Source organism: Pristiophorus japonicus, chromosome 14 (genome assembly GCF_044704955.1).
Source record: "Pristiophorus japonicus isolate sPriJap1 chromosome 14, sPriJap1.hap1, whole genome shotgun sequence".
In the NCBI taxonomy this organism is placed as follows: domain Eukaryota; kingdom Metazoa; phylum Chordata; class Chondrichthyes; family Pristiophoridae; genus Pristiophorus; species Pristiophorus japonicus.
In genome coordinates, this window is record NC_091990.1 from 129100007 (window position 1) to 129117861 (window position 17855).

The 17855-nt window shown below is 46.7% G+C and overlaps 1 protein-coding gene across 4 annotated transcripts in view; it reads left to right on the forward strand.

The window, feature by feature from the left end:
• swap70b (switching B cell complex subunit SWAP70b) overlaps nt 1-17855 on the forward strand; it is a 110836-nt gene that overhangs the window by 62086 nt on the left and 30895 nt on the right. For all 4 annotated transcript variants that reach the window (XM_070899610.1, XM_070899612.1, XM_070899613.1 and 1 more), the window contains exons 6-7: nt 5952-6060; nt 8491-8672. In XM_070899610.1, coding sequence (XP_070755711.1) covers nt 5952-6060; nt 8491-8672 — 291 coding nt within the window. The remainder of the gene's footprint in view (nt 1-5951; nt 6061-8490; nt 8673-17855) is intronic.

The following is a 17855-nucleotide window of genomic DNA, read 5'->3' on the forward strand; positions in this document are numbered from 1 at the left end:
ATCGCAGATTAGCAATGATCCCTTTGAATGACTGAACAGGCTTGAGGGGCTGAATGGCCTACTCCTGTTCCTATGTTCCTATCTGTGTTCACCTGAAGTCTTATTAAAGTCAGTTGCCAGTTTTTGATGAGTCCGCCGTCTCAGCAATGAGATTTTAGTTAGAATTCCACTAACTCATTTGGTTTTCCTGAATTCAGCAGTGTGGTTTAAGAGGCCACTATTACTACATAGTGATCCGCTTAAATGGTTTACCAGTAGACTGTATAATAACTGAATAATAGAATTCCTGGATGTGTTTTCCAAATGAAGTCCCCTGTGAGGAATTATGTCATCTTCGATAGTGGTTAGTCATTTTATTTTTAGTGTCGGTTTTGATATGTCCTTGCTATACAGTATAAATGCACACGTGGCCCATTCTTGAGAGAAGGTCACTCTGTGACCAGTCACCTTTATTAACAAGACCTCAAATGATGACGGTGGGTGGAGCTTCCCCTTTTATACCTGAAAGTCCAGGTTAGGAGTGTCTCCCACAAGTTCACCCCCTTGTGGTCAATGTTCTCGAGGTGTACAACTTAGGTCAGTTTATACATGGGTTACAATGATAGTTGAATACATGACATCACCTCCCCCCCTCTCCCCCCCCCCCCCCCCCCCCCAAAGTCTTATTGGGATCACAAGTTAAATCTCTCTGGTGGTTTACGCTCCCTTGTAGAGCGCCTGAGTTGGGGCTCCGGTTGTTGGGTGCTGGCTTAAGTGTCTGCTGTTTGCGGTGCCTCAGGCCTGTCCGGACTGCCCACAGTGACTGGGCTCTCCTCCACTTGGTTCCGGTGTTTGGTCACCTGTGGTGGGGTAAACTCTATGTCGTGTTCTACCTCTGCTTCTTCTGTGGGGTTGCTGAACCTCCCTTTAGTTTGATCCACGTGTTTGCGGCAGATTTGACCATTGGTAAGTTTAACTACCAAAACCCTATTCCCCTCTTTGGCAATCACAGTGCCTGCAAGCCATTTGGGCCCTGCAGCGTAATTAAGGACAAAAACATTGTGACTGACGCCTGCTCTCAACAATTTCTTTCATAGTAGAGTGTATAAGGGATAACCTGGTTTTAAGCGTCCTTTTCATTAGCAGCTCTGCGGGTGGAACCCCTGTGAGCGAGTGTGGTCGGGATCTATTGGCCAACAGAAGGCATGATAAGTGGCTTTGTAGGGAATCCCCTTGGATTCTGAGCATCCCCTGTTTGATTATCTGCACTGCTCATTTCGCCTGGTCGTTTGAGGCCGGCTTAAACGGTGCCATTCTGACATTGTTGATTCCATTGCCTGCCATGAAGTCCTGGAATTCAGTGCTTGTGAAGCACGGGCCATTGTCGCTGACCAAGACATCCATCCGGTAGACCATGGGCGGCAAACATTGCCCGTAGACTTTCTACCGTGACAGAGGATGTGCTTGAATTTAAAATGGCACACTCAATCCATTTGGAGTAGACGTCTACTACAACCAAAAACATTTTTCCCATAAAAGGACCTGCATAGTCCACATGGATGCGTGAGCATGGCTTGGCGGGCCAGGACCAGGGGCTAAGCGGGGCTTCCCTGGGTGCATTGCCGAGCTGAGCACACGTGTTGCACCTGCGAACACACAGTTCCAGGTCTGCATCTATCCCTGGCCACTAAATGTTTGACTTGGCAATTGCCTTCATCATGACAATGCTCGGGTGCTCATTGTGAAGTTCTCTGATAAACACCTCTCTGCCCCTCTGGGGCATGACTCCTCGGTTTCCCCACAGTAGGCAATTGGCCTGAATCGAGAGTTCATCCTTGCGCCTATGAAATAGTTTAAATTCCTCAGGGCATGCCCCATACGTGGCTGCCCAGTCCCCATTCAGGACACATATCTTAACTAAAGACAGTAGCGGGTCTTTATTTGTCCAGATTTTAATTTGACGGGCTGTCACGGGTGAGCCTTCGCTTTCGAAAGCTTCAACAGCCATGACCATCTCAGCATCATGCTCAGTTGCCCCCTCAGTAGTGGCTAGTGGGAGCTTGCTGAGTGCATCGGCGCAGTTTTCAGTGCCCAGTCTGTGCCGAATTGTGTAGTCATAGGCGGCTAACGTAAGTGCCCACCTCTGTATGCGGGCCGATGCATTCGCATTTGTGGCCTTGTTGTCGGCCAAAAGGCATGTTAGGGGTTTGTGATCTGTCTCCAGCTCAAATTTCCTGCCAAACAGGTACTGCCGCATTTTTTTTACTGCACATACACATGCTAGCGCTTCCTTTTCTACCATTCCATTGCCCCTTTCTGCCTGGGACAGACTTCTGGAGGCATAAGTTACCGGCTGTAACTGACCATTGGCATTCACATGCTGCAACACACACCAGACCCCATAGGACGACGCATCGCACGTTGGAACAAGTTTCTTAGACGGGTCATATAACGTTAACAGTTTGTTAGAGCATGCAACTTGTTAAGCTCCATCAAAAGCCCTTTCCTGGCTGTCCCCCCAGACCCAATCGCGACTTTTGCGTAGGAGCACGTGTAGCGGCTCTAACAGTGTACTCAATTTGGGAAGAAAGTTACCAAAATAGTTCAGGAGCCCTTGGAATGAACGCAACTCCGTCGTGTTATGGGGTCTGGGTGCTCTCTGGATCACTTCCGTTTTGGATGCAGTGGGTCTGATCCCGTCTGCTGCTACCCTCCTCCCCAGGAATTCTACCTCTGGAGCTAAAGACGCACTTCGCCTTTCTCACTCGCAGACCTACCCAGTCCAGTCTGCGTTGCACCTCCTCAAGGTTGTGGAGGTGTTCTTTAGTATCGCAACCCGTGATGAGGATATCGTCTTGAAAAACCACTGTCCTTGGAATCGACTTGAGGAGGCTTTCCATATTTTGCTGAAAGATCGCGGCGGCCGAACGGACATCTGTTATACTCAAACGACTCCTTGTGTGTCGTGATGTGGTCAGCTTCTTCGACTCACTCGCCAGCTCCTAGGTCATGTAAGCTGAAGTCAGGTCCAATTTTGAAAGAAGTTTGCCACCGGATAGCGTCGCAAAGAGGTCCTCCGCTCTCGGTAGCGGGTACTGGTCTTGGAGTGACACCCGATTGATGGTGGCCTTGTAATCGCCACATATCCTGACCGACCCTTCTGCCTTGAGCACCAGCACGATCGGGCTTGCCCAGTCACTGAATTCGACTGGCGAGATGATGCCTTCCCTCAGCAGGCGGTCCAATTCGCATTCTATCTTTTCCCGCATCACGCTGTGGCCTTGTGGTATATTGGCCTGGAGTCCGGGTTTATGTGAATCACTACCTTGGCCCCCATGAAAGTGCCGATGCCGGGTTGAAATAATGAGTCAAATTTGTCCAGGACCTGTGAGCATGATACTCACTCCACAGAAGAAATTGCATTGACATTGCCCCATTTCCAGTTCATGACAGCAAGCCAACTTCTCCCCAGCAGTGCGGGACCGTCCCCCAGGACAATCCCGAGTGGCAACCTGTTCTCCGAATCTTTGTGGGTCACGACTACCATGGCGCTGCCTAGCACCGGAATGATCTCCTTTGTATCTGTCCGTAGCTGTGCGTCCATCAGCAATAATTTTGGCCTCCTGGCCTTGGACACCCACAACTTTTCGAACTGTTTGATACTCATCAGGGACTGGCTGGCCCCCGTGTCTAGCTCCATTAATACTGGGATGCCATTGAGGAGCACTTACACCAAGACGCCACCGATAATGATGAATGAACTGTATCTGTGCTCCACATGAACTCGCTGAACTTCAGCTTCCAGCGATTTCCCCCAGTGTTCATTTGGCCTCGTAGGGCTTACATCGGGCCCGTCCTCCTCGTACATCAACCTGGCTGCAGGCTTCCTTCACATATGCGCCAAGTGACCGCTGACATTACAGTTTCTGCAGGTATATTGCTGATACCTGCAAGCTCTGGCTGGGTGTTTGCCTCCACACCTCCAGCATGAGCTGGAGGCCCTGTTGTTGGAAACAGAAGGTCCATTACCAGTCGATTGTCTCTGACTGTCTCTGTAACTATCCTTAAGCGCACCATTAACAGGTGTTGATGGCCCCATTACTGGCCGTATTGTCCATTGTGATGGCATGAATCGCCGTTCAGCTAGCCATTGTCTCTGTTGAATTTCCCCTTTGGGTTCGACTACATGCTGGGGCATGTCCGATTGCCCTTGTCTGCCGAGAGAACTGTGTGCCGCGTTAACAATGTTGACTCCCTGGTCGTTTGCCGCATTTGAGCCAAGATTTTTGTTATACATCATTCTGGTCTCTTCCTCCCCTGAGATAAATGTCTGGGCTATCAGAGCCGCTGCTTCCAAGGTCAAGTCTTTGGTCTCAATCAGTTTCCTGAAAACCCCAGCGTGCCCGATGCCCTCAATAAAAAAAGTCTCGCAGCATCTCCGCTCTGCATGCATCTGTGAACTTACATAGGCTCGCCAGTCACCGGAGATCTGCCACAAAGTCAGGAATGCTTTGCCTTTCTCGCTGCCGGTGCGTGTAAAACCAGTGTCTCGCCATGTGCATGCTGCTCGCCGGTATAAGGTGTTCCCCGATCAACTTACTGAGCTCTTCGAACGTCTTGTCCACCGGCTTCTCTGGCGCTAGAAGGTCCTTCATCAGGGAGTACGTTCTGGATCCACAAACAGTCAGGAGATGAGCCCTGCGTTTGTCGGCCGAATCATGTCCCAACCATTCCTTAGTGACAAAACTTTGCTGTAGTCTCTCAATAAAGTTGTCCCAATCATCACCAACACAGTACCTCACTTCTGTGCTGCTAGTGGCCATGCTCGAGTGGTTTAAATCCCAGTTTCTCGTCGCCAATGATATGTCCTTACTATACAGTATAAATGCACACGAGGCCCATATTTGAGAGAAGGTCACTCTGTGACCAGTTACCTTTATTACCAAGACCTCAAGTGATGAAGGTGGGTGGAGGTTCCCCTTTTATACCTGAAAGTCCAGGTTAGGAGTGTCTCCCACAAGTTCACCCCCTTGTGGTCAATGTTCTCAAGGTGTACAACTTAGGTCAGCTTATACATGGGTTACAATGATAGTTGAATACATGACAGGTTTGTTGCTTCTGAGTTCGAAGGTTGTGCCCCAGGACTTGAACACATGATGTAGACTGATCCTTCAGTGCAGTCGTGAGGGCTGCTGCATTGTCACAAGTGCTGTCTTTGGTACGAGACGTTAAACCCAGTTCCTATCTGGCCGTTCAGGTAGATGAACAAGACCTCATGGCACCATATAGAGAATGCAGGGAGTTCTCCCAGTGTCCTGGTCAATATTCCTTCCTCAACCAACAACACGAAAAATAGTCGTTTATATCTGCTGACTGTCGGGCTGAGCTGTGTGCAAATTGATTACATAATAACAGTGATATACTTCAAAAAGTAATTCCATCGGTGTGAAGCAATTTGATATCCTGAGGTTGTGAAAACTGCGATATGTAAGTTTCTTTAATCCTCCCGCACTCATCTAACAGTACAGCAGCGACTTCTCCTTAGATCGTGCATGAGGTCTAATCATATTTCTCAAGTTTGATCATACCCCATCAGACTGCCAGCTATTTGTGGGTGTGACTGATGACTTTATGTTGGTTCTAAAGCCCCAAATTTCCAAACCTATCAGATCAATAAATCCAGAAAGTTAATTAAACAGAATCCAGAGAGTCAATGGTCCGTGTGGGCTCATTTTCCTGATATGAGCCATTTGAGTCCAAAGGTAATTTTTAAAAAAAAAGTGTTTTTACAGAAGCTGTTCTTTATCAGTAAATGAATGTTCTCTAGAGCCACTGCAGATACAGACAATGTCAGCGGTTGTGGTCTATCTTAGTATTAGCGTAAGGAGCTGGTGTACAAAACTAATGCAGATCTGTCTGATGGTCAAAGGTAGTTCGATTGTGAAAATAAAACACATTGATTTCCATTACAGTCTCTACCAGACAAAGATGGGAAGAAATGCCTCTTGCTGATAAAATGCGCCGATAAGAGTTTTGAGATCAGTGCATCCGACAAAAAAAAGAAACAGGAATGGATCCAAGGTAAGGGCTCATTTTTATATCAAGTCTCTGCTGCTTGTAGATCTCCAGCTGACATCTTGTGTAGCTTCCCTAAGCTTGGAGCTCATTAGCTGCAAACTTTGTGTGAATCAGAATGTGCGATCCTCAGAACTAATCCAGCAGCAGTAACCCAGGTATGTTCCGTACTATAGTCCTGACCTTCCCCTTTTGTTGCTGCTTGTCCCCATGTGAATTTTTCCCATTGCTGATCCAACCTGACTATCCAGTACGAATTCCTTTTCTGATGTACATGCTGACCCAGGGGAGTATGCAATTGCACTTCCTGTTCTCAGTTGCTCTTCCACAATAGGCTGCCTGCAGCCTTTATGGTGATTGGCTGCTCCACCTGGGTCATTGAATAAATTTAAGGTGGGGATAGACAGATTTTTGAACGATAAGGGAGTCATGGGTTTTGGGGAGCGGGCAGGGAAGTGGAGTTGAGGCCAGGATCAGATCAGCCATGATATTGAATGGTGGAGCAGACTCGAGGGCCAAATGGCCCACTCCTGCTCCTATTTATTACATTCTTACTCCCCAGCCCCATCATTTGCTCCTTTTCCTGCCCTAAAGATAAGCTTCTCAGCAGCTCCGTGTCCATTCCCTGTCCCAGGCCAGTGAGCTGATATTCGTTGGTCCAGGCATGGATGGACAATCGACTCTTTTAAAGCACGCAAAGCACAAATGGACACTGTAAAGGGTGAAGGAAAGGCAAAAGATAAGAGGACCTGGATAGGAGAAGAATGGACTTGAGGGAGAAGCGGATGGGGAAAGCAGGATGTTAAACTTGAGATAAAGCAGGGAACAGGAATGAGAAAGGAACAGGACCGTAATAATAGAAAAGGCCACCAGAGTGCAGTAGCATGCGCCGTGCCAACCGTAATGCACGCATTGCGGAAAGAGTAGCAGACGCAGCAAAACGGGCATCAAAGAGGACTAGAAAATTGCGAAAGAAGAAAAGAACACAACACAATCACAAAAGAACTGATGCACAGAAACAAAAGACTGCAAAGACAACGGGGAAAAAAGATGGATGAGAAAATGAGTCGTACTACTAGTAACAGAGATGACGCAGGCAATGTGTACTTGCTGTGAGAACACCATGGGAGATGTAGTATTTACGAAATGTTCTGAAAGCTTCTAATATTAGGAAATCAATACTATATCTGCCTTCATTTTTAAATATTTAAGTTTGTTGCTACAGAGAATTTGGTGTCCATTGGACAATTTAACATATATGAAGAGCAGACTATTATTTGCAATGCTTTGAATTCAGTGGACATTGGGCGCTCAAGTAGGAGCTTTTAGTTCTATTGGGGCTATTAATTCCTTTGCTATAGAAATGTTAAAAAAGCTACTAGCGTTTGGGTAGAGATCATTTGAGTGATACTGGTTCGCACTTAATGAGCAAATATCCCAGAAAAGCAATACAGAGGAGTTATTTTCCTATTGCATCTTGTTGGGATAGTACGTCTCTTTGGCTTTGGATTTATTTGGGAGGATACACCTTGGAAAGCACATTGGTATCAGCTGTTGCAGATGAAGCAGAGCAACAAAGCCAGCCTAGATATGACTAAAGTGTCAGCTGTGGCTCAGTTGTCGTATTCCCACCTCTGAGTCACAAGGTCGTGAGTTCAGGCCTCACTCTGGAGATTTGAGCAAATAGGTTGATACTTCATTGCAGTACTGAGGGAGTGCTGCAGTACTGAAGGCGCCATCTTTTGGATAAATCGTTAAGTCAAGGCCCTATTTGCCCTCTTGGGTGGATGCAAAAGATCCCTTGACACTATTTGAAGAAGACAGGGGAGTTTTCTGTGTCCTGTTCAACATTTATCCTGCAACCAACACCACCAGAACAGATTATGTGGTAATATATTTCATTGTTGTTTGTGGGACCTTGCTGTGCATAGCTTGGATGCTGACTAAACTTCAGAAGTACTTCTTCAGCTGTGAAGTGCTCTGAGATAATGATATAGTTGCGAGTTTGTTCTTGTCTTTTAAAGGGGTCACCTCTCAATGAGATGTGGTTCTCCTTCAATAGAAATAGAAACTGGAGGTAGCATCAATGTAATAAAGGTGAAGTGTTCTATTCCTTGCCATCGCATCACTAATTATGAACATAGAATATTTGCTAGATCATTTTGGGGGGGTAATTTGGACTAACAATTTTACATGTACATAAAATGACATCAGGTGTCTTTTGTGGATCACATGATGCAACAACTCTGCACTCTCATCAACCTAGAACTTTGTAAGGTTTTACTTTGAATTTGTTAAAATATTAATTGTAAGTGAGCAACTTCAATGTCAGGAAAATTGTCCCTCTTCTTGCACAAGAAAGGTAAAATGAAATGCTATACTGAATTTCATTTTCTCCGCTCTGGGTCTTATTTCCACTTTGTGTATTTTGACTAGCTATTCAAACAGCCATCAACCTATTGAAGGATGAGAGGCTTCCGCCACATAAGGAAGGACGTCAGAAACGGCGAGAGCTGCGGCAGAAACTACAAGCAGAGCAGGAAGAGATAGAGCGGCGAATGAAAGATCTGCAGCTGGCAAATGAAGACAAACAGCAAGAATTGGAGAAAATGCGTAAGGTGAGGGAGATTTGATCTGAGTCCCTGTCAGATCTATATGTATCTATAGAAGTGGTAAAGGGCTTCCCTAAAACTAGGTAACTAATAATTTAAGAAATGGTCAGTATTGTAGAAGTAATGATTAAAATGTTCTTGTGTTAAGAGTTAACCAACTACAGTGAAACCTGTACAAATGGATAACCCCAAAAACTTCCATTGTAATTGAAACCACGGGCACTCACAAATCACAGAGAGCCTTCAATGTACCAAGTCTTGCCTTACTTGCCTTAGAAGGGTTGCAGCGAAGGTTCACTAGATTGATTCCTGGGATGAGAGGGTTGTCCTATGAGGAGAGAGTGACTAAATTGGGCCTATACTCTCGAGTTTAAAAGAATGAGAGGTGATCAGATTGAACTATATACGATTCTTCGAGGGCTTGACAGGCTGATCCCCTGGCTGGAGAGTTTAGAGCTATGGGCATTGTCTCAGGATAAGGGGTCGGCCATTTAGGACTGAGATGAGGAGAAATGTCGTCACTCAGGGTGGTGAATCTTTCGAATTCTCTGCCTCGGAGGGCTGTGGATAGTCAATCGTTGTATATTCAAGGCTTGGATCGATATATTTTTGCACTCCTAAGGGAATCAAGGGGAATGGGGTCAGGTGGGAAAGTGGAGTTGAGGTCAAAGATCAGCCATCACCTTAATGATGGTGGAACCGGCTCGAGGGGCCCTATGGCCTAATCCTGCTGCTATTTCTTGTGTTTCTCCAACTAAATATTGGAAAGACCAAAGCCATTGTCTTTGGTCCCCGCCACAAACTCCGTTCCCTAGTCACCGACTCCATTCCTCTCCCTGGCATTTGTCTGATGCTGAACCAGATTGTTCATAACCTTGGTGTCGTATTTGACCCAAGATGAGCTTCCGACCACATCTCTGCACCATCACTATTTCCATCTCCATAACATTGCTCAACTCCGCTGCTGAACCCCTGATCCATGCCTTTGTTACCACCAGACTTGACTCTTCCAACGGACTCCTGACCAACCTACCATCTTCCACACTCCATAAATTTAAGCTCATCCAAAGCCCTGCTGCCTGTATCCTAACTCACATCAAGTTCCGTTCACCCCTCATCCCTGTGCTCGCTGACCTACATTGGCTCCTGGTTAAGCCATGCTTCGATTTAAAAGAAATTCTCATCCTTGTTTTCAATCCTTTCATGGCCTCGTCCCTCCTTATCTCTGTGATCTCCTCCAGCACCTATCTCTGACCTCCTCCAGCCCTACAATCCTCCAGGGCTCTTACACATCCCCGATTTTAATCGCTCCACCATTGACGGCCGTGCAGTCAGCTGCCAAGGCCCTAAGCTCTAATTCCTTCCCTAAACCCCTCCGCCTCTTTTTCCTCCTTTTAAGACACTCCTTAAAACCTATCTCTTTGGCCATCTGCTTTAATATCTCTGCATGGTTCAGTGTCAAATTGTGCTTGCTAACGCTCCCGTTAAGAATCTTGGGACGTTTGCCGACGTTAAAGGCAAGTTGTTGTTACCATCTTATCCCGCTGGCAGGGCTCCCAAATTGGGCATTATCCCAGGTGAGGGCCATAAAAAGAAAGAACACTGCAGGAGATACAGCCAAACCCAGGGTACTTGGCTCATCCGGTTTGCTGTACAGACATGGACGCCTGCAAATAAAGGGCACCTGATGCAAGTCCCTTGGGTGTCTCTAATTTACGGGTCTCGCTGTACATCAGCTCGCTTCCAATGCATACCAGCTGCAAAACTAAAAATACACAGTTTTCTTTAGAAATCAGTAGAACTACTTTAAATGTTTAGCAGTAAGATTATGGCAGTAATCATTCTTAGTTCTGCTGTAATTGGTTGAGGATTTAATTAGAATCACTCAATTGGCCACTTAATACCTTGATCAAATGCTTGTTCCGGTGATTGATTCAGCACGTGATGGTTAGGTTTATTACAGATTGAAGGGAATGTTAAACTGTTAGGCACACCTGCCATATAACCACAATGTGTTATTGTCACAAGCAGCAAAATAGTCTTCATGCTACACAATGTTGTACATTTTAGTAGTACTTTTCAGGAAAACTGAGTTATAAGTCAACAGAAAATTAAAAGCCTTGCAGTATGATTGACATTTTTGTTGGATATGATATGGACATCATGGACACATTACCAAACAGTATGAGTCTGTCTAAATTCAACTCAATCTGAGATTGTAGTCAAGTAGAGCAAGGTCTGATGGGTTGAGGAGTTCACATACGGGAAGTAACAGACCCCACAATTTGCATGGAGAAGATAACTAGTGATTGTGCAAGTGCCATTGGGAACCCACGAACAGTATGTCAATGAGCCTGATCCCATAAGCTATGTTCACTGGGTCAGGCAGGCGCAAAGGCGATTTAGAAGGTCCAGCATCTTGTGTTTACCCCCCTAAAATAGTGAGATTGTTGTGAGATAAATTGCAATATGATTAGTTTGCTGTGTAAAATGTTACTATGCAAATACACCTTCCATAAACATGTTTTTTTTTCTATTTTGAAAGGTTTAAAATAGGTCAGTGTCTCAGATATGCAGAATTAAAACCCATACTAGACCAAGGTACCTTTTTATAACCCCAAGTCATCGCACTATGAATCTGAATACTATCAAGCTTTAATTATGAGCACCTACTGTTTTTATTTTCCTTTGTAGTCAGAGCCAACACATTTGCTAGTTAATGGGAGCTTTAGTTGAAAGAAAGTGTTTACCTGAAGACCAGTTCATGTCACAATGATTTATAGTACCTGCTTGTATCCTCAGATGGCAGATGACTTGATTCCGGGTCTCTGCCAATAGGTGCTATTCATCGTCTTAGAAAGTGTGCCAGGGAAGCGTGAATTTACTGCATGTGTTTATTTGCAACACCGGATTTCTGATTGGTCCCCTTGGAAGACAAGACCAGATTTCTGATTGGTCCCTTTGGAGGATAAGACACACCCAACAGTTTTTCTGGAATGTGTAATTAGTTTTTGCCTGCTGGAGAGTAATCACAATCTTTGCAATGTGTAATTTGATCCATTCATTGTGACAGCCAGGCTATAGAGCTCACAATACTAACACTACTGCTTTCAGAGAATAGATGGGACTTATCCTCCCGGATTAGGGACGCTCACACTGCTGAATTCAGATAGGAAGTGGTGAGGCCTAGAAGGGATTTTAACGTGAGGATGAGAATTTTAAAATGAAGGTGTTGTTGGACAATGTTCTCCCTAATTTGTATTTTGGTTGCGCGGTCCTTTAAACAGGCTGCGTGGCCCATTCAAAATTTTGCGCATGTGCCAAATCTCCCATGCAAAAGCCAATAAGCGGCCAGCGCAGGACCTCAAGACAGTTGTGCAGCTTAGCGGCAACGTTGTTGGTAGACCATGCGCCAATGTAGGTCAATGAGCGCAGGTCGGGGCTTCTGGGCTGCTCGCCTCCTCTCCGTTTGTGGCCCTGGCTTGCCGCTGGTGTTCTCGTGCAGTGTGGAGGCCCTGACCTGCGTGGGATCACCAGCGGTGGGTCGGGACCGTGGAGGGTGTGGAGGTGAGCGGCCTGGGTGCAGCATGGAGGCATATAACTCCAGGGAGCAGCGCGAGCTTGGTGCACGAGGGCGACGGCAGTGAAGAGTGACGTCAGCAAGGTCCAGGTCGGTGATTGGAGCGTGGGCAGATACAGCAGGAGCGGCGAGATCGGGGCGAAGGAGCAGTGAGAGAGGGATGTGATCGGGGCCCGGGGCAGCATGGGCCAGTCCACACTGCAATATGTGTGCACACTAGGTCCGTGCAGCAGAGAGCCGGTCTCCAGTTAACCCTTGCCACTGGACCCAAGATCTTGCTCTGTCAAGCCTGTGTGGTGGCTGGTGTGTAATAGCCACCACACGTTAAAAAAATCCATGCACAGGCATCTTCCACCCTTCAGGAGGATGTAGTTCGGGTCCTTCATTCGAAACACCTGTGAACTCATCCTTTTTTGGCGTGGAAGCAAGTCATCCTCATTTCGAGGGACTGTCTATGATGATGATGGGTGAATGGGACTTGGTGCAAGTTGGGATACTTGCAGCAGATTTTTGGCTCCTCTCACTTTCCTCCCTTCCCCACCGTCCCCCCTCCTCTCCTCGCCCCTATCTCCTCTCTCCTCTCCTCCCCCTTTAGATCACCTCTCCTCCTCCTTTTCAATCCCCTCTTTCCCCCCCCCCCGATCTCCTCTCCTCTTCTCCCCTCCCCCCCCCGATCTACTCTCCTTTCCCCCCTCACCCCCTCACCTCTCCTCTCCCCCCCTCGATCCCCTCTCCTCTCCTCCCCCCTCCCCCCCCCCCCCCCGATCCACGCTCCTCTCCTTCGATCCCCCATCCAATCCCCTGACCTTCTCTGCATAGTGCTGCGGAAAGCCTACCAATGCAGGCCGCAGCCGTCGCACCCTTTGGTACAGTGCACGCACGATCGGATCGCTTACGCCTGCGTAGTACTAAACGTGTGCGCATGTGCAGAGGGACAGAGCACCGTGGAAGTAATCAGTGGAATTTACTCACCTTTATTTTACCTCCGCCTCTATCTTTTTGTGTAAAAGCCCTTTCCTTCTGGTTGGTATCTCCTGCAGCACAGCCCAGATCAGAGAATCGCCACGTGGGGGATGGGGCAGGCCACATTTGGGGCTTGCTCCCAAAGCAAGTGCTCTACTTGGAACTCCTACACGGCAAGCGAGCCCAAAGTGGGTAGAGGAAACATTACAAGGACACCCTCAAACCCTCCCTGATAAAGTGCAACATCCCCACCGACACCTGGGAATCCCTGGCCCAACACTACCCTAAGTGGAGGAAGTGCATCCGGGAGAGCGTTGAGCACCTTGAGTCTCGTCGCCGAGTGCATGCAGAAATCAAGCGCAGGCAGCGGAAGGAGCGTGCGGCAAACCAAACTCTCCACTCACCCTTTCCTTCAATGACTATCTGTCCCACCTGTGACAGGGACTGTTCAGTCACCTGAGACTCTTTTTGGAGTTCACCTGCAAAACATAAAACATTAAACGGTGCCACCCGACCTGGGTGACACCCCAGACATTTACAAGGCCCTTTTTTTTCCCCCCCCTTTTTTTTTTTTTTTTTTTTTTTTTTTTTTTTTTTTGGGCACTAAAATCACAATTTTTCCCCAGTGCCCCCTATAAAAGGGAAGGGGACACTAAAAGCACCGGCAATTAAAACAAATTAACTTTAAAACGTAAAATCAAATTAAAATTTGGTTGCCAGGCGTGATGATGCACTCCAGTCCCTCCGGTGCCCACCTCTCGCAGTCACCTGAGAACTCACTTTGAGTGGAAGCAGGTTTTCCTTGATTTTGAGGGACTGCCTATGATTATGATGATGATGATGACATCTCTGTAGCACAGCATGTTAAATCACTTGCATGCTGCACCAATGCTATATGTTTGGTCAGCTTTACAAGGGTAGAAATCATTCTTCATTAAGCTACAAACCAGAAACTTCACCTTGATAACTTACAAGTAATGTATTGGATATTGTTTTCATAAGCCAAACCCTTTTTGTTCAAAAGAGTAGTTGATGAATGACTTCCTTTTAACTGGACCATTGGTCGCTTAACTTAGGAAAAGATGTGCTGGGAATTTGTTTTGCATCAGAATGCTGTCATTGAGTACCGATATGTTGGGGGGGACATTGTGTAGTGCCCCATTTGGTGACGGTAACAGCCGCGAGACGCGAGTTCCTCCGCCAGGCGTGGAATCCCGCCTCACTCGCGATATTGGGGTTACTGCCCTGGCAGCAAGTGGAGCGCAAAAAAAATGCGCTCCACTTCCTCTGTGGAGTGCGAGCGGGGCGGAACCAATCTGAGAAGGGCGCAGCACTCTGCGCTGGGACGTGTAACACTGCCAAGCTGCCGACTCTGTGGGTCCCTACCTGGACCACCGGGGAGCGGGGTGCTGTGTCATCAGCCCGACATTCAAGCGGAGTGCCGGGCTGCCGGATTGCGCAAGGGCTCCGCGATCCACCACGCAACAGGCCAATTTTATTTCCTCCGAGCGCCACCTCCCCTTTAGAGCCCCCGAGTGGCCGACAGCCCTGTATCGTCCCCTGAAGCTTGTCGCTGGTATCGCCCGGCCCAGCTTCAGGAGGCACTCCCCAATTTTCGCTCCGGGACAAAAACGGGTCACTGCGCACAGTGATGACATTGGCATCGGCAGTGGGGCGGGGCGCTACCTGTACCGCCACCGCTATACTCCCGTGGAATTTAGCGGGAGTCATTAGCGGCACTGAACCTGGGCGAAAAGCAGTTTGCGCCCCATTAGTAACGGGAGGCGCAAACAACCCGAATTTCTCCCCTGTTGTCTCCAGTGTCTTTTGTGCTTTACTGGATTTTCAAAAAAAAATTTAACAATGGCTTTCCTTCCAGACGCTGGGTTTCTTTCAAACATGGATGTGGTAGGAAACCTACACTTAGCATTGGCCATTTCAGTCACTCAAATATTTTTAGCTTTCTAAAGCACTAGAAAACTTTCAGTTCAGACACAGCAGATATGTTAATTTAATTCCTCCCCCCCCCCAACTTACATGGTCCACAGGAATCTAGTTCTGTACCCAGCTGTCACAAGTCTACACCGTCACTGTCTGCAGGTTATTTGACCAATTTAGGGCATCACAGACAAGCCACTTTCTTGCCTCATCCAGTGGTCACCCATGCGCACGATTGTTGTAGGGGTTGTGTGGCTGATTCCCCCACTACCCAGGCTAATCCAATGAAGTGAATTTTAGTACTTTCCACTGTAGGCTGAGATCACTGAACTTGTCACCGAGCACCAAGAAAACTTGGGACCTTTCTGGTTTTTATAGCCCAGTACCACATCATGAAGCATTCACCCATCAGCGACTTGTGTTATAAATCTATAACTTTGAATTATACAGGAATCATATATTGTAATGGTCAAGTTTCAAATGCAGTGTTGACATTTGCAATCCATTTTTCCTTGTGTATTCCATTCATGTGAATTGATTACCTTGCCTTACTCACTCTGGAGCATTTGATGATTGCCTTCTATTGGGCAGTAAGACTTTCATTTTCCTGTAATTCCACTAACTTTTAAAGTAATGATTAATTGCCATCGCTGATGACTTTCCCAATCAAAACCCAAGGGGAGAATTTTCCAGGGGGGTGATCAGCAGGTATGATCACTGGCAGGTCGGGTGTCAGCGGGTCGGGGTGCAGCCCTGCCGCCCATGCCTTTATCAAATGTCAGGTCTGCCAGTGCTGAGCAGATCCAACACACAGTGGTGGGTGAGGCAAGTGAAATAATTAGTGGCTTGCTAACAGCCACTTAATGTTTTTTTCCCAGCTTTTTGAATTTAACAGGTCATCCACCAGTTTCCTGTTGTGCCTAAACCTCGTCAGTGAAGCTGAGGTGGGAAATGACTTGCCATTGTTTCAGCTGATGAGTTGACTGCTTCAAATGTCAAGTCAAACCTTCCTGCGTGCTGTGACTCCCTCCATCAGTATATGGAGGAAGTCATGGGAGAGCCGGGGTGCAGCCCTGCACCTCTGTACAGTGCTCGTCAGTGTTTGCAGCACCTCAATGCTGCAGAACACCGACAGCACAAATGTCAAAATAAAGTTGGACATTGCCCCTTTAAGGAAACCGGCTGATGATGCGTTCTCAAATGATGTCATCAGACCCGCTTCCTTCAATTGGCTGAGAAACATGCTGGGCGGGCTTAACGAGCCCAATCAGGGGAAAAATCATTCTACACAGCGGAATGGAGCCAGCAGAGGGGCCAGGACCCACTGAGGTAGGGAAGATCACAGGCTAAGTTTTTAAAATTGCATTATTTTGATGCAATTGAGATGGCTGCCAGAGACATTGAACTGTGCTTAATTGGGAAAAAAGTTATATTTGTAGGTAGGAGTCTGAGGCACAAACTGATTTGCCAACACCGTATGCACTGGGCGGTGGGCGGAGGCACAACCACATTTCGAGAGGTGGGGGGCATCAGAGGTAATTCTGAGTTTTGGAGTGGGAAGACTGGAACAACCCATTGAGGTTGAGGGGCAAAACACTCGTGCCATCTCACCAGTGGCAAGAATGGATTTGCACCATGATAAGCTAACTGCATTTATTTGAACCACCAGAGACTTGATGTTTGGGATCAGAAGGAAATGAGACAGTGAATCAACAAATGCCTCTCTTTTGCAACCCTAAACTAATCCTTAGAGGTGTGGGTGGTCACCTGCCACTCTAGTGATGGTGTGGAGGAATTAAAGAGAGGAAGTTATTTTTTTTTTTAAAAGGGCCAGGGGACAGGGAGCAACTGTGAACTGTCAAGAAAATCCTCCAAGTTTCTTTGGACTTGCTGATGGGATGTCATTGAGCAGGGTATTACTAATGTTTTGTGTTTGAGGCTTTGTAAACTATTCCCGAATGGTTATCTGTATCCCTCCAAACGTAGTCCAGGTCTGAATGGAGACTCTATAAATTATAATCTAAGTTAAACAGGGAGGTTTTAAAAAGAAAAGCTGCATATTTGATGGCCCATCTCTCTGAGGAACAAAGACAACTACAGGGGCCAAATATAGGTGCATTTCTGGGTGCTGCTAATAAGGTGCCTGATTATCTGGTATTATAAACCATTTTACCAGAAATAGCAATTTTGTGCTTTATGTACCAGTACTTTCAAATATTCTCTAAGGCCTTTCTAGCGCTTACCATTTCTGTTTCCGAACAAGGCTCATAAATGTTGGACCTAAGCCAGCACTACCATGTCCTGACCACATTCTTTTGGATCGCTCCTTTCCTTGTGTATTTTTTGCATAAACATAAGTGCAAACAATGAAACTGTTTCCATACTTTGTTTTCACTCATGCGTAAAGGAATTATTTTGTAATCATGGCCTGCAGTATTACAAGTTTTACTGCTTCACCCCTGTGGCAGCTCTTTGACTTGCTGATCTTCCCGATTGCTTCTCTTGCATTTTCTGCATTTCTTCATGCTGTCTCTCTGGCCCTCCTTCTTTTCCCTTCTTTTTCTGGTTATTTCTCGAACTTTCCCTCCATTTTTTTTTTGTAGTTAGAACAGTGGCAAAACATGATATTCGTCACTGAATTCGTGAACATATCCTGATACAAGTACCCTATAGTGTATAAGTCCCTACTCCTCGCTGCAAACTCACTA